The sequence below is a fragment of the Mastigoproctus giganteus genome, chromosome 11 (assembly GCF_048544385.1).
Source record: "Mastigoproctus giganteus isolate SK-2022 chromosome 11, ASM4854438v1, whole genome shotgun sequence".
NCBI classification, from domain to species: Eukaryota; Metazoa; Arthropoda; class Arachnida; order Uropygi; family Thelyphonidae; genus Mastigoproctus; species Mastigoproctus giganteus.
The window spans coordinates 113453821-113480374 of record NC_143585.1 but is presented as its reverse complement, the minus strand read 5'-3'; the positions used below and the strand labels follow the sequence as shown (position 1 = coordinate 113480374).

Here is a 26554-nt window from a genome sequence, read left to right as displayed (position 1 = left end):
ACTAATGGTAACTTGTCCTAATCGTACATGCCCTAACATTTACTGTAACGGTGAAAAAAGATCAGGTTACCTCGACTTGAATCCCATGGGAGCTTGAACCCCTCCCGAAGTGGAGGGGGTAACCTAACCTTTTTTCTTTAGAATCATGAGTGGACTAGCACATAAATTGTTTATTAATAAAATATTAATTTTTTTATTAATGTACTTTTATTTTTAAAGACACTCATGCGGATACACACGTATCATAACGTCAATCAGCACCTTAATAGCTATTCAGTATACTGTATATATAAAGAATCTTTCTTTCTTTTTCTATTATTTCCCAACCTAACGTTTAAGTTTAGGTCGTGAAATACAAGGAAACCTTCTCTTTTATTTCCTAACCTACCATTTAAGCTCAGGTTATGAAATACAACGAAAAACAAAGAAACCTTTTCCTTTTTTCGTAACCAAACCTAAATCAATAATACAGTAAAAGCACTCATCAACTCCAAAAATCTGCTTTTAATATGAGAAAAAAAAAAAAAAAAAACACAATGAAGAACATAAAATGAACGGAACGAAACTTTCTCAGAAAAAAAATTCATGAGTACAAATCATACAGTTGGACCTGAATAGCTATTCGCAATTTGAGTAACAATATTGTGAAAAGTATCTTCATGATTTTTCCCATAAATCTGACGCCACATATATTCATTAATGTGACCCATCAACATATGTTTACAGCTGCCATTTACTCCTTTAGTTACACTTTTTAGTTTCTTCCACTGGGCTTCGATATTATTCGTATGTGCTCCTGTATGTGGATCTACAAAATGTTCCTTGTGTTTCACCGTTAAATGTTTGTACTTCTTTTTTTCTAAGGCCGTAATACGGCTATATGCACGCCATTCATCTGTTATGATGGTAGTATTTTTCTTCACTACTTTTCTAATAATGCGCAAAAGAGTTTTTGCTTTCCGATTTTTTATCAATTTCATGAAGACGAATTTAGATTCTCTTTCGAACACACCAAACACCCATTTCTTCTTAGCAGTTAAATTTCGTCCTCTGTGATGTTTTGGTTTTACCAGTACAGTTTCGTCTGCTTCTACAATTTTCCCCGATCCACCCAACTTAATGGGTTTTTTTATTAACTGCAATCCGCAAATATCTCTTAGTTTCTTATAAAACTTAATTGCTGTCACTTTCGAAATTTCCAGATGGAATGCTGTCTTAGTTACTGGCGTGCACGTTGACCAAAAGTATATAATGTACATTATCTTTTTCAATGAAACTTTTGTATTTTCCATAAAACTATGTTTCAATAAAGAAACTCGTGAAGAACATTTTTTGCAAAACCACAACTTTCCACATGACTCTGTTCGTGATTCAATTAGTTTAAAATAATCATTGCACTTAAAACAGTACAATTTCGGTCTTATCAATTTAGTTTTCATCAAAAAATCAAGCAACGTTTCATTTTCCTTACAAATTTCTTCCATCTTTAAAAGATTCATCGCTACTATTACCTGTTCACCGTTTATTACAAAACTATTATGCACCGTTCTTTACTGGTAAATACACATCACAATGCCAACCAATGACTACACAGTAGGTTGTCGTCTGTCGCGCCCACCACCAATCATTTCATTGTTTGCCACGCCTACCTGTCAATCAGTATATCGTTCTCGACTTTGCTCCAGTCCGATAACACCTACCGTCTGTTTACCGAGTGAGCAGCGCTAGAATGCCGTATCGGCAAACTAATTTACCGCGTAAGTTATCCGATGTTTGTCGTCGTTCTCGCGCAGGCTTTCTTTACCCAAGCCACATTGCTTCCTCTGCATCTAAAAAACTTGGTGTTCTCCTTCGCTCTCGGCGTTACTTTTCTTCCAAACACCTGATCACTCTGTATAAATCGCAAATCCGCCCTGCCATGGAATATTGTTTCCACATCTGGGATGGTGCCCCCTAAACCTCTCTCAGGCTTCTTGATTCCATTTTTTCAGAAGAGGGCAGTTAGGTTAATTAATGATTCATCTCTAACAGAGTCTCTCCACTCGCTTTCTCATAGACGTACTGTTTCTGCTGCATGCCTCTTCTACAAATACTTCCATGGGCACTGTTCTTCTGAATTGGCTTCTATAATTCCCGCTCTCTCTTTCAAAACAGTCTGAACACGTGCCACCACCAGCCAACATCCATTTACTGTCGAATTTTAAACCCACAGATCCAACTTTTCATCTTCTTCATTCAACTGCCGTTTTCGAACAACCTTCCTTCATATGTATTTCCTGAAAATTACAATCTACAGAAGTTCAAGTCCAATGTCAACAAATATCTTCTTTCGTCTTCTCAACCTCCAACCCAAGCATGGTACTAAGTACTACATGTTCTAATACCTCTCGTGTTTGGTGTTCACATTAAAAAAAAAAAAAAAAAAAAAGGAGCAATTTTTGTCTTTTCAGTAAAAGTATTTGATAGAAAAATTGTTGTCAAATTAGAGCAGTATGGAATTAAGGGCAAGCTGCTGTTAGGGATAAAATGTTAGTTGAGTGGCAGTAAACAGAAAGTTTATTAATGGGCACTGCTCTTTGTGGACTAATTTTATTAGTGAAGTTCCTATAGAGTTGACCACTATGTTTTTGCTATTTATTAACAGTACTGATGAAGGCTTATCAACTTTAAAATCTGAGTTTGCTAATGATAAAGGCCAGCTGGTGGTTAATAACAATAATCAGGGTGTACTATTCCAAGAGTTGGATAAATTAAGCAGATACAATGAAATCGGCAATTGAGAATTTTTAGACTGATAAATGAAAAGTACTGCATTCATCTAATAATTATTCCAGAATAATATACCACCATCAATACACTACCTTTAATCGATATATTTTCTGGGTGATTCTGGGATAATAAACCACAATTAAAGGTAGTACAAAATATAAAGGACTTAGGGGTAACAGTACAATGAGAAATGAAGTTCTTTGAGCAGTGCAGATGGGCTGGTGGGATGGCTGATATGGCTTTGACAATAATATAAAAGAATTTTTCCAACAGAGATAGGGAGGTGATTATCCTCCTGTATTAAGGCAATGGTTAGGCTGCAATGAATACAGGTATGGAAGCCTGATTTTAAGTAGGACATGGATCTGTTGGTATGGGTGCAGAGAAGTGCAACAAGATTAGTGAAGGATTCAGTTCTGCAAATTGCAGCACTTGGAAACTAAGCACCTGTGAGGAAACTGATTGAAGCATATAAGGCTTTAAATGCATTGAAACTAAATTCTGAAGGCATCCTTCATCTTTCCCGATGCAAAAGAACAGAATCTTCTCTTATTTTATAGTCTCCACAACCATGCCAGTAGAATTACCTATGACAAAGTCAGAATCATTCTTCTGATTTAGTCTGCTATGGTAATAAGTTTTCAAAACGGCCATACCAGAAACCTATTATAACAGGTGCATTATCATTAAATGCAGTGCAATTTTTTTGAAGGAATCTCATTTTCAATTTTTTTGAAGAAATTTTCAGGTTATTCAGATGTCTTCTAATGTTGTGCCCTGTACAGTCATCTTCCATTACTAGCAGTGAGGGTAGCTGCTATTGATTTGCCATTTTTAAACGGCATCATAATGGGATATAGTTTGGAATTAATTTGATAACTGCCATCTGTAGCAATTGAAAGTGGCCCATTTTTCAGAGAAAGCACTACCTCTCCTTTCTCTTATGCAATTTCCCGAACAATGCCAGTTGCTTTTGCATTTCCACAACTTTTTTTTTCTGATATTCTACTATCAGGAAGCATTTTTGAAAAGTGTGTCTGCACGATCAGCACAACTCGAGGAACAATATATTCTGTGACAAAGGACAACCAGAGAACCATTCAGCACATACAACATCACAGTCACCACAAAAAGCAATACATGTATTTTTTGCATTCCATTCTATTCACCACATGCACTCATTATCCTTATTTATTTGTTTGTTTGTTTGCAATTATACATTGCATTTTCCACTTGAAATTGAAAAATCACAACTATGTATGGTAAAAAAAAAAAAAAACTGCAGCCATTATCAACCCACTGCAGAATGGAAGCCTCCTCAACAATTCATGCTGGGAGAAAATAGACCATAATCTGCCACGCTGGTCCAGTGCAGGTTGGCAGATTGACCGTATTTAGCAGTCAGGGGCCTGAACTTTTTGTAGCAGTCTACAAAAAGAGCGTGTGCTACTGCACTCCTGCTCCTGACCACTCACCCATCTATGTATGGTATAACACAGTAAACAAACATGTTATCGTTATCAGATTTTAAAATATGTGGAAAATCTTATGCATGTCATCTGAAATTTTATGCCATAAAAAGACAATATTAATTAGCTTCATACTATGCAAATACTATGAAATGACTGGCCAACAGAGAACAATGATGCTACCGCATATTTCTATTTTGCTAAGTAGACTACCACCAGTACAACTTATGACAAATTCATTAACAAAATAGACAGAAATTTGCAAATTTAAAAAAAAGAAAAAAAATTAATTTTAATAATTTTTTTAAGATAAGAAAAAGACAGAGTAAAGGTGGGTTTTTGCAAAAAATATGAAGAAACTCTTTGTCAGCAACTATGCTATAACTGTGAAACATATGGGTAAAACTGGGCAAAAAAGATGAATCCTCTATTATAAATCTGGTATGGCAGCTATGCTAATGTATTTGTTTAACAGATTGCCTATCACATACAAGATCACATGAAGTTATTATTACATCATTTAAAATTTTATTTCACAATATGATGCCTGCCTGCCTGTGAAAAATATTCTAAAAATGGCTACTTGTGCATAAAATCTTGAGTGGCATTATAATTAGCTGATGTTATTTCTGCTGAAAATGCAATCATTTTAATAAGATTGGAATGTGTATATATATATATATATATATATATATATATATATAGTATACAAAAAACTGAAAGAAATAATTTCAGTCAAACAAATAAAGAAGAGGAAACCATGATCATTCTATGAATCCTGTCAAAAGTGAGACTCAAATTATTGCCCTTTCTTTCTGAGGCCTTGAGATTCTAGACAAGATGGGACCTATTGGACAAAATTTGGCTTTAATATTTTCAATTGATCAATTTTTGATTGTATTTAGTGCGTAATGTTTTGAAGAACACATTTGTAGTCTCAGCAAGAAAAGAAGACTTTAGTGCTTTCTGAAATTCATTCAACAGTGTAAAGCAATAAATAATATTTATTCCTTTTAGGAATATTAATTCACCAAACGATGAATATGTTTTACTGAGAGCTTAAATAAATATTTAAACTGTTAAAATGGGAGTTCAGCAAAAGATCATTCAATGCCAGACAAATCGCCTAAAATCTACATATTGTAATATGTTTTAAATATAATAGCTATACATATCCATATTATCTCATTAGTATTCAATAAATTATTTTCATGTATATGTGTTTTAATACTCTAACCATTGAAAGAGGACAAGTTACTCTTAACTTCTTATCTGCGCGGGGAAGAAAAAAAAAAAAAAAAAAAAGAATCTAAATCAATCAAAGAACTATGATTTCTCTTAAAAAGAATGCTAACTTTTATGAGCTAGAAATGGAACCAATAATAGAGTTTTTTTAGTTACCATCTACAACAAATCTGAATTCAAAAATACTAAAGCTATTTAAGTCTAAAGAGCAGAGGTGTCAAAGTACCACATAAGGTGATAAACTGGAACAGTATCATTAGAGATACAGCTCTAGTTGTTCCTGGAAGTTTCAAAGACAGTCCAAAAACGTCCTACCACCAGCCAAGATCCATTTACTGTCCAACTTCAAACTCTTAGAACCAACTTTTCATCTTCTTCATTTAGAACATTATCTGAATGGGTGCCAATGTGGTTCTGAAGTAGCTATTTCACACTGTCATTCAGGTTGGGGATACTGCGAAACACAATACCCTGAAACACACTGACTCAGTTTATAGCTGTTTTTGCAAATATGCTGGCAACTAATTAATATCAATTATTACAGTCTATTGCCTCCTCAACGAATCATGGCGAACCATAATCTGCCACACTGGTCCATTGAGGGTTCACAGATCAACCATATTTAGCAGTCAGAGGTTTGAACCCCAGCCTACTCAAAGAGTGTGTGCAATTTCACTAGTGTTCCTGACCACTCGGCTACTGGGACCACCCTCTGCCAGTCAATAATCCTACAAATAAGTTCTCAATATCCCTACAAATAGACAAGACAGAATTGTCCTATCTTAACTTTAGTGTCAAGCAGCTGGATACATAAATTTTGCTTATGCATTAGATATAGTCAAAAGGCTGTAAAACTTATGTATGGTGCTGCATGACATTACAAATATGGATGTATTTTGAAATTTTTACTTAAGCATTTTTTCTGGTTATAACGTACAGTAAGTTCTGCTATAACGCAGTACATCATCATCAGCCATTTTCGATCCACTGCAGGATGAAGGCCTCTCCAGCAACTTTCCAGTTCCTTCTCTTTTGTGCAATGGCCACACATTTACTACCCACAAACTCGTCAATATCATCTATCCATCTCCACTGTTGTCTTCCAGGTTTTCTTCTAGCTCCTCTTGGGTACCATTCTGTTATTTTCTTAGTCCATCTGTCATCAGGTCTGAGCTATGTGTCCTGCCCAAGACAATTTTATTTCTTTAGTTTTGATAAGAATGTCCTTTACTTGGGTTTGCTTCCTAATCCATGCATTTTTCTTCTTATTTAACAGTCTGATTCACAATATAATTCGTTCCATTCTTCGCTGTGTAGTTCTCAGCTTCTCTTCCATTCTTTTGGTGAGTGCCCAAGTTTCACTTCCATAAGTCATAGTGGGGAGTATACGTTGGTTCATTATTTTACGTTTCAGACAAACTAGGATATTGCTCCCCAGTATATGCCTATATTTCCTGAATGCTATCCATCCAAAATTTATTCTTCTCTTGACTTCCAGCCATTTATCATTATTACAGCTAATAACTTGTCCCAGATAAGTATGACTCCACCTTTTCAATTACTGCTCCTTCAATCATTATGTCCCTTTCTGTGGCATATATGTTCATCATTACTTTTGTTTTAGTCATATTCATCTTTAGTCCAAAATCCTTCCTAACTGTGCATAACTGATTAAGATTTAGCTCTAATTCATTGGGATTGTGGCTTATGACCACAATGTCTACAAATTGTAAATCGTTTAGGTACTCTCCATTCACATGGACTCCTTTCTGTGACCAGTCTAATCTTCTTAAAGCTTCCTCAAGAGCAGCAGCAGTAAACAATTTCGGAGATATTGTGTCTCCTTGTTGAACTCCTTTCTCAATTTTAAATTTGCTACTGGAGGTAGCTGTTGTTGTACGTTTTACAGCGCAACAGCAGCTATAGGCCATTATGTGCCAAACAATGGTACTGGAGGTAGCGTTCTGATATATTTTCTTCAAAATCATAATATATGGTGTATCCATGCCTTGTCTTTCCAGTGCCCGAAACAGTGCCTTTTGCTGTATGGAGTCAAATGCCTTTTCATAATCCACAAATGCCAGGCATAATGGTGTTTTTTATTAATTTGCTTTCTCCATTAGCTGTGATATCACGTGAAGGTGATCCATAGTTCAGAATCCTGTCCTAAAGCCGGCTTACTCTTTCGGTTGATTCTCATCAAGTATTCTTTCTAATCTGTTAGTAATGACCCTTCTGAACAACCTGTAGATGTGGGATAACAAGCTAATTTGTCTATAATTTCCAATTTCTGATTTATCTCCTTTCTTATGCAGCAAAACTATGATTGCATTATTCCACTCCTTAGGGATTACAGCTTTCCTAACGCATTTTGTGAAGAGTCTTGCCAGTTTGCGTTATGTCTCTTCCTCCCCATTTTAACAACTCTACAGTAACTTCATCTTCCCCCGAGGCTTTCTGACTCTTCATTTTCTTTAACGCATGTTCTACCTCATTAGGAAGAATATCAAGTATGTCGTATGTGTTACTAATTTGCAATCGATCTTCCCCACTGCTGGCATCATTCCCTTGCCCCTTGTATAATTCTCTATAGTAGTCTTCTGCTATTTGAATTATGTGGTACTACACTGACAGTGGTAGAGAATGAAAGGGACTTGGGGGTGGTTGTGCAGGCAGATATGAAGTTCTCTGAGCAGTGCAGATGGGCTGCAAGAGTAGCTCATGGAGTATTGTCAATGATATACAGGAATTTTTCCAGCAGGGATAAGGAGGTGATTATTCCATTGTATAAGGCGATGGTCAGGCCACACCTAGAGTACTGTATACAGGTCTGGAGGCCTCATTTCAAGAAGGATGTAGAGCTGCTGGAACGAGTACTGAGAAGGGCAACAAGATTAGTGAATGGAACAAAGGGGTGCTCTTACGAAGAAAGGCTTAAGTTTTGCAAATTACAGTGTCTGGAGACTAGGCACCAGCGAGGTGATCTGATAGAGGTGTATAAAGCCTTGAATGGTTTAAGCATGCTCAATGCTGATGGGATTCTTCCTCTAGCTCAGAAAAATCACCTGAGAGGGCATAAATTCAAATTGAGGAAAGACAGATGTAGGATAGACGTGCGGAAATTTGCCTTTAGCCAGCGGGTGGTTGGTTGGTGGAACAGACTTCCATCCCTTGTGGTGGAGGTTGATAGCCTAAATAAGTTTAAGGCTCAGCTGGACAGGTATTTTGAACGAACAGAGGGGTAAAGTGGAAGTGGGTTTTTTTTTTTTTTTTGGCTGATGCTGCATAAGCTTGCTTTCTTGCATCAAATGCCTCTACTAATGCTAATGCATTCTCTGCTATTTATAAGAACACTATTGCTATTCTTCAGTTTCAATATCATTTGTCTTTCTGTATTACTGCTCATAGCTGATGATTTAAGTCCTTTGTTTTCCCTTAATGCTTGTTCTACATTTGTGTTAAATCTTCTTTGTCCTCTCTGAGTCTCCTTCTAATGGCTTTGCATAACTCAGTATACTCAATTTTCTCCCTGCCAGTGTTTTTCTTCCTCTTCATTTGTTGTCTTCGGTTCATCATGACAAGTGTTTCTTGACTAATTTTTTCTTCTTTGGATTTCTTGGGCTTTATCACTTTCAGAAAGTTGTAATATTCCTCGTCGATATCTTGGTCCTGAGCAGTTTGCAGAAGCTCAAACTTGTTCTTAAGTTCCAGTACATACTGGAACTTAAGACCTTTGTCTTAAGTTCCAGATCTCAAAGACCTTTGTATTATTTACTCGAGTCAAGTTTTTTCTTTTCCTTTCCTACATCTATATCTTACCATTCTGTGATCACGTCCAACATTTACCTTATTCAGGACAGTAACATCATTCACAATATATCTTCTGTTTGTGAGGATGAAGTCGATTTCATTAGTTGTTAATCCATTTGGACTCTTCCATGTCCACTTTCTGTTCACCCCTTTTTTGAAAAAAAAGTGTTCATTACTGACACAATCCTTGAGATTCTGCAAATTCTAAAAGACTTTCTCCTCTTTCATTTCTTTCACCAATTCCAAAATTTCCTCTTTCTGCACTGTTTTGTGTCTTTTTCCAACCTTAGCATTGAAGTCCCCCATAATGATAGTGTAGTGGGTTTTCTGCTCATCTAGAAGACTCAATTTCGGTGTACATTTCTTCAACCTCTTCATCATCATGGCTCGATGTTGGTGCATAAATCATTATAACCTTTAGCTTTACCTCTTAGAAATCCTGAGTATTAGTCCTGACACCTTTGGTGATGTACTTTTGAATTCCAAAATGTTGTTTTTATATCCTTATGGAACAGAAAGCCAACTCCACCTTCATTCCTTTCACTGTTTCCATTAGTGTACAGCAGATTTCCACTTGATAAACTTATAAGTGATTCATCATTTCTTCTTGTTTCAGCCAAACCGATGATATCCCAATTCACATTTACTAGTTCCTTTTCCAGCTGTAGTATCCTGTCTTCACCGATGAGCGATCTTACGTTGTAACAGGCCGAGTTCAGTTTCCGTGCAAGGCAGCCTGGTCGTACCCAGAGATTCTTAACACCCTCTGCTTCCACTCTGATCCTCTCGCTGTTGTAAGAGGGGGGGGGGGGAGTGAAAGCCACTGGGGACTGAGGGCCATTTGTTTCGTTGTGCTCTCATGGGCTGGAGGGCTGACCAGGTGTCTTCAAGACGCCTGGTCAGCGGTACATGTGTTCCTAAAAATCTCCGCGTTATGGTATTCCGCGCATTAAAAACAACAGGGCTTATGTGGCGAAAAAAGATGGGGCAGAGCACTAACAAATTTGTTGAGTCTGGTAAGCAAAAATTTATAAAAAAGTTAGAAACCCAATAAAATTGCTAGGCACAGGTATAAACATTTTAAATTTAATAAAAAAAATTAATAAAAAAAATAAATATTACAGTAAATATAGCACTTTACCTTGACAAGATAAGTTTGTTTGATTGATATTTCTGTTCACTGACATTTCCTTTTTTTTTTTATTGTAAAATTTAATATATGGTGTATATTAATATATATGGTGTACAGTAAAAAAGATAAGCAATGAATAATGATGAACATGGGAGGCACAAATTGCACGAGTGACATATGGAGTAACAAGTTTATGAGGCTTAAAAAATAGGAATGAAGACAAGATTCGAAAAATTTATTTATGTTTTTGACGTGAATACATCTTTAAATTCAGAACAGTACTGGGGGTACGGGACGAAAAGTTCAGTGTAACGAAATCGTTCAATAAGGTATGGCTTAATAATTTCTAACGTATTAAAGGTAGCCAAACCAAACTGATATCATTCGATAGTTGAGGGAATAAAGATTCGTCAGTGACCTTCAGATAGTGTGCCATGCCACACGGGTGGCAGTAGGGGGTCCGCCATTTTCTGTATGATCCACCGCACTTCAAAAACTTCCGTCCAGTATAACTGTGCACTAGGTCGTGGTACGACGCTCATTTTAGTGTTAATCAACAGCTCTCGTCAATATCTATTGGTTTAATATGAAATAATTAAATTTCAATAGAGTGTTGCTGACGACAATGTGGATTGAAGTTGAAAAATTTTAGAAATTTCATAATGTCTGCCTATACTAGCCAGAAATATGTTGAACCCATACGACGGGAAAGAGCAGCTCATCAGCTTTCCAATGTCTGGGTCGGAACGAATAAGGAAGTATTGGGAGCGGAAAAAAATGGAAGCGACACAGCGCAGGGCTGACGGCGCTAGCACTTCGGCGGCGCACAAACCCATGGATGTAAATGATGTAAGTGACTCTGCCACCGCTTAGGAAGTTGGATTGGAAATGGATGTGGATTTCGGAAGATCATTGACAATGGAAGACCATTGGAGGTCGGTGAGTGAGCGTTTCACGAGCACGTTTGTGAACAATCCATTCGGTCATGAATGTGATGGGTGGGACAACCATGGTTTCTGCAAGACCTGAAGCCAGTGAAGTCAAAACACATGCTACTGCTCCATAACACGTTCCTGGGCAAAGCGGTTGCAGATTACGTTGTGCACTGCTTGCAAAAAATCACTGGACAGCAATAAGATTCCAAACTTGTTACGATCGAACGGTTTCAAGTATCCACCAAAGCCCAGTGGACTGCCACCGTTCAACCCGATCAGTGCACGGCTGATTTCACCACATTTGTCATTAATGCAGATCCACTGGCTTCGTTACGAGGGCAACTACAGCATAGTGGGTCAAGTCATAAACGTGCCAGTCAATGTGAACGCTATGGTGCAGCAGTTGCCCCGGCGTTTGGACGACGATCATGCTTTCAACATGAATAAAAAGAACTTGATACACAAATCCACATATTTGAATGGTTTCGTGAAGAAATCTGTCGCAAAGGCTTGGCTTCGTTACTTGGTTTAACACTTCCCAACACATATATAATCCGTTGTCATGGGGTATTCACGTAAAACCCCTCCAGCCGTGGTCCAACACAGCCACAAGCGATTTTTTTTATATGATTGAAGATTTCACGGAAGGGGAAACACATTGTGCCATAAAAACCCACAGAATTCCAGATACTGGTATTATCGCAAATGCAATAAGATCGAGTTTACTACTTATTTATAATTAGATTGCACTAACAGAAAAGCCCAATAAACCGGGAACTGCAAATTGTTTTTATTGTTTTATGGTAGTGACCTGCAGAAATGTGCTCCTCCACTCATGCACGAAAACATGAATCGGCCCACGATATCATGTGTTATCTTGTGAATACAGCGAATGACAACAGTGTGTCTCCAACCAATAGAACTACAAGTAAATGGGAAATATAGCTCTCGCACATTCGATGTTTGACATTTTTTAAACTTTGAAAATTTGTATGTATTGCTGTGCAGGTCGCTTGGTGTTGGGTTTTGCATTCACCTGGTGTTACTTGCAGACAAAATCGTGCATGAGCCAATGCTGCTGCTGTTGTTGTTGTTGTTGTTGTTATTTGGTTTTTAGGAGCATTAGCAACTAAGGCCATATTGCTCCGGGATATGCGGTGGTCATTCCCTGACCTTTCCGCATCCTCCGTATTTGGTGGTGACGGGCTCGAATCCCTGTCTAATCAAGAAACGTGTGTTACGCACTGCTGCTCCTTCACACCTGGCTACGGAGGCGGCTGAGCCAATGCAAAAATCGTGTTATACTTTCATTGTTCCCTAATATATCAATCAGGTTGGAGCAAATTCGCATTGTGAAAATGTGTGTTATGGCAGAACTGACTGTACCTACTATAATCAGAGTTTCCTCTATGCTGCATGACCACATAGTGACATTGAAAGCACTGTACACTAAATTTTTTGTGCATGCACTACACACTGTAATGCAGTCCAATATGCTACACTTGTGTTCCAGCCTGCCAGAACTCCATCTCGTAAAGGATTCACATATTTCTATAACTAGAATACAAATTAAGCTTTATATCTGTTAGGAACCATATGTGCAGAAAAACTTGGAAAAACCACAGCACAAACAATTAAAGGAAATCGTTTTCCAAGGTAAATGTACCTCTTAACTCTCACCAATTGAGATTGCATTGTCCTATCTTACTAACAAAAATCTAAATCAGGAATCACCGACCTCAAAGTACAGTAATACCCCGACTTATGCTACCCCGACTTACGCGAACTCGGAGTTACGCGGTTCTTGATTTTTTCATTTGGCAACACTGCCGCCCACTATCTTCAAGGTCGTTTTTCATATGTTATCGATATACGGTGCGACGGCGGAGAGTGAGAGCGAAAGATGAACAAAATTCAACTTTACTGCGCATGAGCTGCACACATATACAAGAATTTGTATTCCAACTGTCATATTTATATGTGTGCATTCGAATTCGTGCTCAACGTTTGTCGGAAATTACATCGTTTTCACGAGAGAAATGGATCGCGTCGGTCGAGCCGTATACAGTCAGTCCTCGTATAACACGTGTTTACACTACACGAATTTGATCATACACTATTTATAAATACAGTAATGATATCTTATAATATAACACGAACCGAATTGGCTTATGCACGATTCGCCTTTGTGTTTACAAGAAATGGCATCGAACGCAAAATCACCCCAACCGAACGCAACACGATAGGAATGAAGAGAAGATTCTGAAAATGTATTTGTTTTAGGGGAAACACATTTCACCATAATAACGTAAAAACCAACACAATTCCAGCTATCGGTATGCAATCAGATCGAGTTTACTACCAGTTTATAACAGATTCCACTAGCAGAAACGCAACTGAATTTTTATTGTTTTATGGTAGTCACCTCTAGAAATGTGAGGTGTTAATAGTGTATCTCTGCCTTTATGGTGTTGTTTATTCAGTTGCTACATGCGCGCAGCTTTGTTTATGCGTATCAAGCGTGCCTCCTCATTTTGTAATTGTGCTTTATTCCCTAAAAATGAGTAAAATACTTAAAAGGTGTGAAAAGGAAGCGTACTGGTGAAGACACTGCAGATTCAGAGAGAAAAAGAAAGCAATTATCGATAAACAGAGGCGGACTGGGTCAAAAATTTATAGTGGCCTCATACTATGGTTTATGGCCAAAATCACACAGGCCCACCAGGGTTTCCCCGGTAAGGCTTATGGCCAGTCGGCCTCTGTCGATAGAGAAAAAATATGAAATTGTGAAACGCTTTGAGCGAAACCATGTGATATTGCACGTGCTACAGGTCTCAGCTCAATTGAAAAGGGCTTAAAAATTTTAGAAAACACAGACTACAACGAAGAACACGTTATAGCTACAAAGCAAGGAATAATAAAATTATTAACTTGCTACGAAGAAATTCTGCATGAAAAAAAGAAGTCTCTGTGTCGTCAGACGAATTTGTTAGATTTTATGAAGCCATCGACATCGAAATAACTTTTTTATGTAAGTCAATTATTTTTTTAATACATATTTTGTATTAATATGTATAAAGAACTGCAATTTTATTAATATTTTTCTTCTAAACTAGTGTTTTTGTTAGTCGTTGGTCCCAATTATACAAAATTTATATGTATTTATATGCAAAGTTGTACCCTGACTTACGAGAATTCGACTTAAGCGATTTTCGTCGGACCCACCTATCGCGTAACTTCGGGGTATTACTGTAGTGCTATAATCAAATAGGAATAACCCTTTCATACACATAATTTTGTGAATGGTTCTTAATTATACTTGCAATTTTTCATTTACTTATTCTGTGAAAACAAAAAAAAACAAAAAACAAAAAAAAAAAAAAAAACCACAAGTGAAAAATTTTTTTTCCTAATACGTGTGGGTGTCTGTACAAAACATTTAAAATATGTCAATAAATATGGATTTTTATTGATAAATAAAATAAAACTTGTGAAATATTTATCAGATAGACAAAAGGAAGCTTTATGTATATTCTATCCTTAGCTTTTATTAAAAATCTCAATAATTTTTTTACATTTAAGTCAACAGGTTTCAATTATGTAATTCTAAAACAAACTTGAAACAAAGTTTGTTTTAGAATTAGGGAATTTGAATTTTAGAATTTAGAATGTTTTAGAATTTGAGAGAACAAACTTGCCTGTCGAAGAGTTTGATTAAATTTTTTACGATACTGGAAATAAACAGTACTGGTCTTTGAGTCTCCCCGGGATGATCTCTCAAGCGCACATATGTAACTTCTAATATTATTTATGGAGTTCAGGGATTATTTGTTTCAATGGTCACGCTATACTTTATAAAATTTATTAAACCTGCACAATCATTAACTCATCAAGAATGGTTTTCATAGTGTGAATTTTATATTTTCAAAACCCTTTAATCTAATAATTATAAATATCTATTTATAATGGGGCTATTTCTAACTGGGGAAGATGGAATCTATCCAAGTATATTGAAGGCGGCAGCAAGTGAAGTAAAAAAACCCTTAGCCATAATTATGGGAGCATCCTTGGAGTCAGGGGAGGTCCCTGTGGACTGGAGATGTGCAAATGTGTCCCCAATTCAGAAAGGGGGTGCAAAATGGTGACACAAATAATTACAGACCTGTTAGTTTAACTTCTGTTCCAGAGAAAATAATGGAGTCACTGGTTAAAGATATGATACAGGATCATCTAGACAGGACTGCAGTAATAGTTCAGACACAGCATGGGTTTTGTTAAGAGGAAATCTTGTCTGACAAATCTGATTGGACACTACAATGTAGTCAAAAAGGAACTGGATGCAAAAATTATTATCTTGATATCAAATACTTCAATTTCAGGAAAGCTTTTGGAACCATAGCACATGAAGACTTCTGTACAAATTGGAGCGATATGGCATTAAGGGCAAGTTGCGAATGCAACTTGCATCTACTACTAGGTGGTAGATGACTCATCAACCGGTGAAATACCACCACTTTGCTTATTGGAGGCTTGAAGTGGTGGAACCCATGTTTAGTCTCTAGAGCTAAGTTCCGGCCAACCCTTCCCTATCTCTTCCATCATGCAGTATGATTGATGATTTTTGAGGTTATGATGAATGTCGTGATGAGATCCAATATTCCTTACATTTCGAGGGTACAGCTCTAAAACGGTGTTCGCAGGCCGGCCGCTAGTTAGTACACCGGACTCAACCTATTGGTAACTCTCTAGGAAGCTTCCGGATCAGCTAGTGTATAATCTTGCTACCTCTACTCTGCCAGATAGTGACTGGAGGGAGTCCGAGTAGTGTGTATGCGGGGAGCATTGTCGAGGCCACGTTATGTCAAGGATCTGGGTATATTCTTACCTCATGTACGCCATATCCAAAAATTTCATTACTTCATACAGCATGTCCCACCCACTTTTTCTTACTATTGAATACACCATGAATTGTCAAAATAATAGAGCAAGCTTATCTGCGAAAAGATCTAAACCTCCCAAGGACTTCCTAATTCATTTCACAAATATACGTGGTCTCAATTCTAATCTCAACGATGTCCATTTCCACTTGCAGTCTTCCAAACCACATGTACTTTTTCTGACTGAATCTCAGTTATCAGTTGATCCAACTACTGCTCATCTCAGATGTCCAAATTATTTGCTGTATGATTCCTTTTGCCTCAAAGGTGCATATGTCCGTTCTGATATTCCCTGTCAAAGACTTGGCAATTTGGAATCTCCTCTCTTTGATCTTCTCTGGCTTAAAATCTCTCTACCTCATTGTGTCAAATTCATCTGTTGTCTCTACCGTTCTCCCAACTCCACTAATCACTTGGAGCTCTTTGACTTCCTCTCTTTGCAACTTGACTTTCTCCAGTCCAACTTTCCTAACAGTGAGGTAATTTTCCTTGGTGATTTTAACGTTCACAACTCCAGCTGGCTTCCATTTTCTAGTCACACCGACCCAGCAGGTCAAGATGCTGAGGCTTTTGCAATTACTAATGACCTAGCACAGATTGTTCATTTACCTACAAGAATACCGGACAATCCTAATCATACAGCCAATACGCTTGATCTTTTTCTCACAAACAACCCTTCTAAGTACAAGGTTGAAGTGAGAGGTCCTTTAGGCACTTCAGATCACAACTTGGTGATTGTCTCTTCTCCAATGGAACCTTTATCTCATGGCTATTCCGAACCACGTATTGTTTGGCATTACAAGAATGCAAAATGGGATGACCTGCGAGACTTCTTTTCTTTGGTCTGATTACTGTTTCAAAACTTCTGATGTCAACGTTTGCTCAGATCGTGTCAGTGAAATTATTCTTGCAGGAATGGAATCCTTTATCCCACACTCCACTTTAAAATCTCGTCCTTTATCTAAACCTTGGTTTTCCAATAAATGTGCTAAGGCTGTCCAAGAGAAGAACGTTGAATATCGTAATTGGGTTGTTTCTAATTCTTCATCAGTTTCATTTTCTGCCTACACCAAAGCTCGCAACAATTGTAAAGCAGTTATTAATCAGTCCAAACTAGAGTTTGAACAGGCTAAGAGTAGAAAACTTGCTTCTTGCCCTAATGGTAGCCGAGCATTCTGGTCTCTTGCCAAAGCTATTGGCCGCAACTTTTGCCCATCTCTGCTCCCACCTATGTCCAAACCAGATGGTTCTGTTGTCACTTCAGCCAAGGATAAAGCTGACCTGCTAGCATCCCATTTTTCTTCCAGCTCATGTATTAATGATCTTGGTACCTCCCACCATTCCTAACACGCTCCATTCAATGCCTCCTGTGGTCTTCCGTCAAAAGGATATCAGAAGGATTTTGATGAATCTTGATGCTAAGATCCCTGTGCTCCTGAACTTCTGCTTGGAAATTTGCTCATATCCAGCCAGTTCCTAAAAAGGTGACAAATCCCTCCCATCCAATTATCGTCCCATTGCAATTACTTCTACTCTTTCTAAAGTAATGGAGAAATCAATTAACCGCCAACTCTTAAACTACCTAGAAACCTTCTGTCTGATCAACTATCGCCAGTATGGATTCCGTCAGTGTCAATCCACTGGTGATATTCTGGCTTATGTTACCCATTTATGGAATAATTCAATGGAAAGGTTCGGTGAAACACAAGTAGTTGCTCTTGACATCTCAAAGGCTTTTGATCGTGTTTGGCATAAAGGTCTTCTAAACAAGCTTCCATCTTATGGTTTGCCAACTGTTTTTAGTAATTGGTTATCCAGTTTTCTCTCTGATCGCTCACTGAGGGTGATGGTAGATGGCTCTCTGTCTTCTAACTTCTCCACTAGTGCCGGTGTCCCCCAAGGTTCAGTTCTTTCCCCCACTCTTTTCCTCTTGTATATCAATGACCTTCTTCCATTGACTGGAAATCCTATCCATAGTTTTGCCGATGATAGCACATTGCATTCAACTTTCCATTTTGAGAAACCTTGTCCAGCTCAATCAGCTTCAAGTTCTCGAAAATCTGCTGCCAATTCCTTAAATGCCGATCTTCAGGTAATTCTCCAGTGGGGCAAAGACAACTTAGTTGATTTCAACCCTTCTAAAACTCAATCTTGTCTTATATCTCGCAAAAAGGATTCTTCTGCTCCTATGCTTATCTTTAGTGACACTTCGATTTCTAGGCAAAATGATATATCCCTGACTTCTAATCTCTCTTGGCACAAGCACATTACAAATATTGCTTCCTCTGCATCTAAAAAACTTGGTTTTCTCTTTCGCTCTCGGCGTTACTTTTCTCCCAAACAGCTGCTCACTCAGTATAAATCGCAAATCCGCCCTGCCATGGAATATTGTTCCCACATCTGGGGTGGTGCCCCCAAAACCACTCTCAGGCTTCTTGATTCCATTCAGAAGAGGGCAGTTAGGTTAATTAATGATTCATCTCTAACAGAGTCTCTCCACTCGCTTTCTCATAGACGCACTGTTTCTGCTGCATGCCTCTTCTACAGATACTTCCATGGGCACTGTTCTTCTGAATTGGCTTCTATAATTCCCACTCTCTCTTTCAAAACAGTCCGAACACGTGCCACCACCAGCCAACATCCACTTACTGTCCAACTTCAAACCCACAGAACCAACTTTTCATCTTCCTCATTTATTCATTCAACTGCCATTTTCTGGAACAACCTTCCTTCATATGTATTTCCTGAAAATTACAATCTACAGAAGTTCAAGTCCAATATCAACAAATATCTTCTTTTGTCTTCTCAACCTCCAACCCAAGCACGGTACTAAGTACTATAGGTTATAATACCTCTCGTGTTTGGGGTTCTCATAAAAAAAAAAAAAAAGTTGGTGTAATGGATAAAGGGATGGTTGAATCAGAGACGGCAGAGAGTGGTAATAAATGGACACTGCTCTACGTGGACTAATGTTATCAGTGGAGTTCCCTGAGGGTTCGGTGCTGTGCCCATTGTTGTTTTGTGTATTTATGAATGATATTGATGAGGGTATATCAGGCTTAATGTCCAAGTTTGCAAATGATACAAAGGTTGGCAATGTTGTTAATGACAGTAAAGAGAGTATGCTACTGCAACAGGATCTAGAAAAGTGAGGCAGATGGGCTGAGAAGTGGCAAATGAAGTTAGACATTGACAAATGCAAAGTACTGCATACAGGTAGTAGCAACCCAAGAGAAGCATACCAACTGTGTGGTACTACACTCAGGGAGGTGGAGACCTGGGTGTAATTGTGCAATCAGATATGAAGTTCTCTGGGCACTGCAGATGGGCTGCCAGAGTAGATCATGGAGTTTTGTCAATGATATATAGGAATTTTGCTAGCAGAAACAAGGAGGTGATTATCCCTTTGTATGAGGCAATGGTCAGGCCACACCTTGAGTACTGCGTACAGGTCTGGCGGCCTCATTTTAAGAAGGATGCAGAGTTGCTAGAAAGAGTACAGAGAAGAGCAACAAGATTGGCGAGAGGAACTAGATAAACATTTGGAATGACTGGATGGGTGAAATGGGAAGGGTGGTTTTTATTTTTATTCATTATTATTATTTTTTTTTGCTGATGCTGTATAAGCTTGCTTTCTTGCATCATATGGCACAGATAGCATTAGTTGTGCCATATGATGCTTTCTTGCATCATATGGCACAACTAATGCTATCTGTGATTAAATCTTTCATTTCCCAACTCATATGCAAAAATAACAATCATTAATTATTTTTGTATGATGACCAGCAGCAGAATAGCATGAAGCCCAGCAATACTCAATCTGCACACCAAGAAAGAAAAATGAGAGGAAAGTAAAAATTCTCCACTATGTAAAATTGTAACTAATTCCTAAATAGTTCATAAATGCATATTACTGCAAAAAAAAACGTAATATTGTCCTCAGAAAAGTAGGGAACTAGTTCTTGTTCTCTCTCTCTGTACCATGAGAAAAAAGTCCCATGTGCTAGAATATTTTTTGACTAAAATATAGAACCAATGAGTTTTGTAGATTCCTGTAGTTAATGTAAATTTCTTGCCATCACTGAGTTCACTCTGTGAATACAGTTGAGGACTCTACTCAATGTCTCCAGGTGTGTGGACTTCAGGTTCATCTTCAGAAGCTTCATTTTCAGTACTCTCTGTTGCTACAATCTCCAATATAAGCAGAGGGCATGGAACTGGCAGGTTATCTTCATATGGTTCTTGTCTATCGGCAGATGAAATACTAGGATACACAGTGCCCTTCTTACTCTCTGAATTATATCCCTCTACATTAACTAATCAAAGGTAATATCCATCGCAGTGGTTTGTAGGCTCCCAACCAAATCACAGGAATTGCAAATAGCATAGCCATCTTTTTACCATTTTTCCATAATCTCAATGCCTCAAACACAGGTTTGGCAAACTGTGTGGAGCCCATTGTTTATCTTGGTCACACTCCAAAATAAGCACAATACACATTTTTCACAAATTCTGTAATATCTTGTCTTTGCTTGAGGACTACATAACTTTCACAAATATAACAAAATAAGTTCAGATTGTTCAAACACTTTCATGAAGACATTTTACACATTTCAGCACGTCTGACACAATAACCTCAACAATAAACTGAGCTCACGCTGATAAACACTGCTGCATGAAACTCTCAAAGTCAAGAAACAAATGACTGAAGACAGTGTTGCCAACTTGTGAAGATTTGCCAGCATTTTCTCCTAACTTAATACATTCAATAATGCAATTCACAATATCAACTTCAGTGATTTTTGAAAAAAAAAAAAAAAAAGGTACATGATGGTAAAAAAACAAACATTTCTGAAATCAGGGTAAAAAACAGTTAACAAATAGCTATTAGTTTACCAACAGTGAAAACCATGCAGAATCGTGTAATCAATATCAGCCCTCTTATCCCAAAAATAATGCCATCACTTTTACATCTGAAAATGTTCTTTGAAATTGCTTGTGGTTGGCGAGATCCTTCATGATCCTACTGTATGGACTGCTTTTTAGTCTCCGAATCATAGTGATAAATTCAAGTTTCATCCATGGCCAGGAGTTGGATGACCATATTATTTGAATCTCAGGCAATTTCATAAAAATTGTCTTTTCAGAATTCAACAATCTCCCTCATCTGGTCTGCATTCAAACCTTCTAGTACACATTTTGCTGAAAATATTTTTTCATGCTCAATTCTGTGTGGTCGACACACAATGGAATCATTTAGAGGAAATGATTAGGGTCTTTACAATCAAGTTAATCATTTTTCAAAATCAGGTCATGAAAAGCATTAATGTTTTTATATAAATAAAGTAAATTCAGAATGTTTTGATGTAAGGATTATGACTGAAAATGACTTTTTTGCAAAAGTTTCATGGGTCTTAGAACTTTAGAATGTATTGAAGACAAAAAAAAAAGTAAACATTCATAATTAGGACATACAGAGATCACAGGTGCAGAAAAAAATAGGACAATAAAAGAAGAAAAAAGTTTATATTAAAATCTCACTCAACACAAAAATTATGAATCGTACCTTGAGGAGCTTTTATTTTCTTCTCTTGCTTTCAGCTGCGCCTGAGTAATGTAAGTAGTATGCTGAAAGGGTTGATAACCATAAAGACTGAAACTAGGTTCTTGTTTATGTTGTGAAGAAGCTCCACTTATTGTAGGAGAACTGACAACTGGACTAGCAGTTACAGACTTGTTTGAATGCTGTACAGTAACACTTGTTGTAGGATGAGGAGAAGACCTGGCTAGAGAGTATACTTCACCTTTTCCTTGGCTGCTGCCCTGACGAGAAGACTAAAGAAAAGAAAGTAACATGGTATTCAACTATGGTGTAACTGAAGGTATTTCATGGTCTAGTAAAAAATTTATCTGTTAATTTTTATTTTATATCATTATTATCATTATTTATTTATTTTTTTTTTTTGCATTTTAAAACAAATTATATTTAGCTAGTTTTTAACAAATTAAAACTTTTCAGCACAAACATGACAAAATCTAAACAAAAAGAGCATGACAGACTGATGGAAATTCACATGGCAAAAAGAAGTGTGCGCGCGAGTGCACAAGAATTCACTGGTGTGCATTTTGATTTACAGCAGTCTGAATTATGAAAACCTGTACTGATGATTTTATATGTTACATATTACTTTACACTGAGAAATATGAATCTGCATCTTTCGAAATACCAGAAATTGAAGAATTCAACATGAATTACTGAGTTAATCCAGTTTCAAACATAAAACTGTCATTATTCTAAAGTGCTTTTGTAGATGCTTACTTATTAAATTATATGAAATATAAAAGTAAAAAGAAAAGCAGACTTGCAAGTTATTTTTCTTCAGTGAAACTAGCAAAAAGTCAGTCCGTTTGGCTATTAAACAAATAATTAAATTATCGGACTGACAAATTTAATAGTGAAAATGTGCCTACTAATGAAGTAAACATGAAAAGATAAAGTCAAGGTGCTGTCCTTATTACAGAAACAGCACAATTTTTAATAATATGCCATGTAGCAAGGTTGTATTAAATGTGTTCTCTATGTCTAGGCGTGCCATAATTATATCTTCATTTAGAAGGTTGGTTGGTTGTTGGGTTTTATTGGCACATTAGCAACTAAGGCTATAATGCACCAAAACCAGGTGATATATAAAAATTTAAATTTCACTGACCTAATTACTTAATTACTAACCTAATTACTAAATGCAATAGTGCATCCAGGTCACCATGTCAAGATCTAAAATAACAAAGGTATAAAATATAGAAAAGATAAATCAATAAAGAAATAACCATAACATGTAAATTTTAAATACAAGTAAAAACCTTTATTGATTTAAAATAGCTAAAAACAGCAGACACATTGTGATTGTCGGATAAAATTTGACTGAGTGTATATGGCTCAGTCAGATGATTAAAAACGGTAAAACAGATATTGCTAAAATCTGGACAGTCAACTAAAATGTGTCTAATTGATAAAATTGTGCCACAGGACTCACACATAGGAGGACTAGCAAAAACGAATGAGTTAAATGACTATGTCCTATGCGGGTCAGGGCAAGAACAACTTCCTCCTTACGATTCCTGCACAGGCTAGACTGCCACGGTTCAATTACAGGCTTCATACGATATAATTTACTCGTAGTCTGTCTATTCCATAACTCCTGCCATTGGGAGTATATCTTCTGGTGTATTATTTGCCTGTAGTCTGTATAGGGGACTGACAGGCAGCGATTATTATTGGGAATTGCTGATTTGGCTGTGGTGTCAGTCAAATCATTTCCCCTAATCCCAATGTGGGATTAGGGGAAATCCCTAATCCCAATCCAGCAGAAGCGGATATCATATTCATGGAGAAAGTGAATCTTCTGCCGAATGCAAGACAGAACTGGATGTTCTCATCCGGTTCGGTTATGTTATATCTCACAGTTATTAAAGCCTGTAACACGCTGAGAGAGTCGGAATATAAAATGAACCGTTGCTATTGGCATTTACAAATGTGATCCAAGGCTAACTCTATAGTGTCAGTAAAATATGCTGCATTCAGAGAGAATCTGCTTCGATGAGCATGCCAGGGTGGAAGGGGTTGCTTTGGTGTTTGGGCAACCTTGTCTACCTTGATATTAAGTTCTTTGAGTAGCTCATGGAGACGAATACCAAAAGGACGACTGGCAGTCTTACGGGTGTTGTATAAATTTTCCCATCGTGGCTGAAAAAGAATGGCCATGTAGGATGGTCTGGCAGGGATTTCAGTTTTAAAGCGCACTTTAGAAGTGCGCTTTAAAACTGAAATCGAAGCAATACCGGTGGTTCACTTGCTTCAACGTATAAGTTCTGGACAGGAGATGTTCGATATGCTCCAATAGCGATACGGAGAGCCTGAAATTTGGACAGGATCCAAATTGTATACCAGGGACCCGTAATCTAGTCTGGATCGTACAAGTGCACGGTAGATGCGTAGTAGGGTGCATCGATCCGCACCCCAAGATGTAGAGGAAAGAGAGCGTAGAATATTCAGTCCTCTTGTGCCCTTTGTACAGAGTTGACGGATGTGATCCAGAAAGGTCAGCTTTTTATCAAATACGAGTCCCAAGAATTTTGTGTCCGCCGCTACAAGAATAGCATTTTGACCGAGCCTTAATTCAGGTTCTGGATGAAGATTACGCTTACGACAAAAGTGTACGCAAACGGTCTTCTCCTGCGAGAACCCTAATGGCTTCAGGTTCTCGCAGGTTCTCCTGCGAGAACCTGAAGCCATTAGCAAGTGTCCAGGAATTAAGGCGCTCAATGGCTTTTTGCAGTTGTCTTTCAATAACCCTCATATTGCATGACTGACAAAATATGCTAAACTCATCAACATAGATGGCACTTTTTACAGTTGGAGGAAGTTGTTCTGTGATGGAATTTACTTTGATGGCAAAAAGCATGACACTTAATACTGATCCTTGTGGTACTCCCTCCTCTTGGCTGAAGGAACGTGAGGATCCCACACGAACATCGAAAGATCGATTGGCTAAAAAGTTTTTAATAAAAATGGGGAGATGCCCTCTAAGACCAAGGCTATGCAAATCTTTTTACGATGCCAGATCTCCAAGTTGTGTCATACGCTTTCTCCACGTCAAAGAATACAGACACCAAATGTTCATGTTTTAGGAAAGCATCCCGGATGGATGTTTCCAGTCTAATAAGATGGTCCAAAGTGGACCGGTTCCTTTGGAAGCCGCACTGGATGTTGGAGAGAAGGTCATTTGTTTCTAAATACCATATTAAACGAAAATTAACCATTCTCTCCAGGATTTTGCACAGACAGCTAGTCAGAGCAATAGGACAATAATTAGTAGTGACTTTTGGATCCTTTCCTGGCTTAGCAAAGGCAAGAATGATTGCCTTGTGCCAGGAATCCAGAAACTGCCCTTCAATAAAGATTCTGTTATATAGAAGGAGCAGATAATCCATAGATTTTGGTGAAAGATGCTTAATCATTTCATAATGGATGCCATCTGGTCCAACAGAATTTGCTTTGGAAAGAATAAGAGCTTTTTTCAGTTCCTGTATAGTGAATGACCTGTTGTATGGATAGACGCTCTTAGACTTAAAATTAAGTGCCTGTTTTTCGATTTTATGTTTCAGGACCAGGAACTCTGGGGAATACGAAGCTGTTGCAGAGATGTTAGAGAATGTTTCCCCAAGAGAATTGGCTATTGCAGTTGGATCTGCAATAGTGCATCCATTATAATCTAAGATTGAAGAAGGGTTGGATGTATATTTTCCCTTCATTTTCCGGATTTTATCCCAGACCAACTTAATACTAGTGGACTGAGTAATTGATGAAGTAAAATGGATCCATGATTCCTTTTGACTCTGACGGCGGATGTAGCGTGCTTTGGCTTGTGCACGTTTAAAGGCTATAAGGTTGGTCATGGTAGGATATCTGCGGAGTATCCCCCATGCTTCATTTTGAGCCTTTTTTGCTGTGCATTGTGAATTCCACCAAGGTTTGGGAAATGGTGGAAACTGGGCAATGTTTTTGGAACAACATTCGCAGCTGCTTGGACAATAATTTCTGTGATGTACGTTACTGCATCGTTGATAGGCTCCTAACTGACGATACTGAGGTCAAAATTTGCCTGATGTCGGAAGGCAGTCCCAGTCAGCCTGATCAATCTTCCACTGTGGTAACCTGAAAGGAAGACATGGTCTCCCACTGTGTAACGAGGTTATCACAGGGAAGTGATCACTTCTGTATGGATTCTCCTCCACTTCCCAAATGAGTGAAGGGAGTAGAGAAGGGGAGCAGATAGAGAGATCAATGACAGAAAAAAGTATGGGTATGCATGTGTAAGAAGGTGTTTATTCCAGTATTTAGAATGAAAAGGTCATTGTCATTTAGCATACGCTCTATGACTCGTCCCCTTCCATTGATGTTAGCACTACCCCACAGGGTGTATGTCCATTAAAGTCCCCGAGAAGTAAGAAAGGGGGAGGCAACTGCGTTACAAGATCATCAAGGTCTTCCAGGGAGATGTCAGTCCCAGGTAGCAAATAAATAGAGCACACGGTTAATAAAAATCCCGCTGAAAGGCGAACTGCAACAGCCTCTATGCTGGTTGTAACTAGCATGGGCTGAACTGGGGTCTGGTTGCCCACAAGGATAGCCACTCCTCCATGAGCAGGACCATCCACAATTCTATCCTTACGAAAAATTGTGATTTTATGCATGGT

General features: G+C 37.8%; 1 protein-coding gene across 9 annotated transcripts in view; it reads right to left on the bottom strand.

Annotated features, from left to right (window-relative positions):
• LOC150078358 (uncharacterized) overlaps positions 1-26554 on the bottom strand; it is an 821930-nt gene that overhangs the window by 151503 nt on the left and 643873 nt on the right. For all 9 annotated transcript variants that reach the window (XM_090384968.1, XM_090384969.1, XM_090384970.1 and 6 more), the window contains one exon: positions 21864-22132. In XM_090384968.1, coding sequence (XP_090241094.1) covers positions 21864-22132 — 269 coding nt within the window. The remainder of the gene's footprint in view (positions 1-21863; positions 22133-26554) is intronic.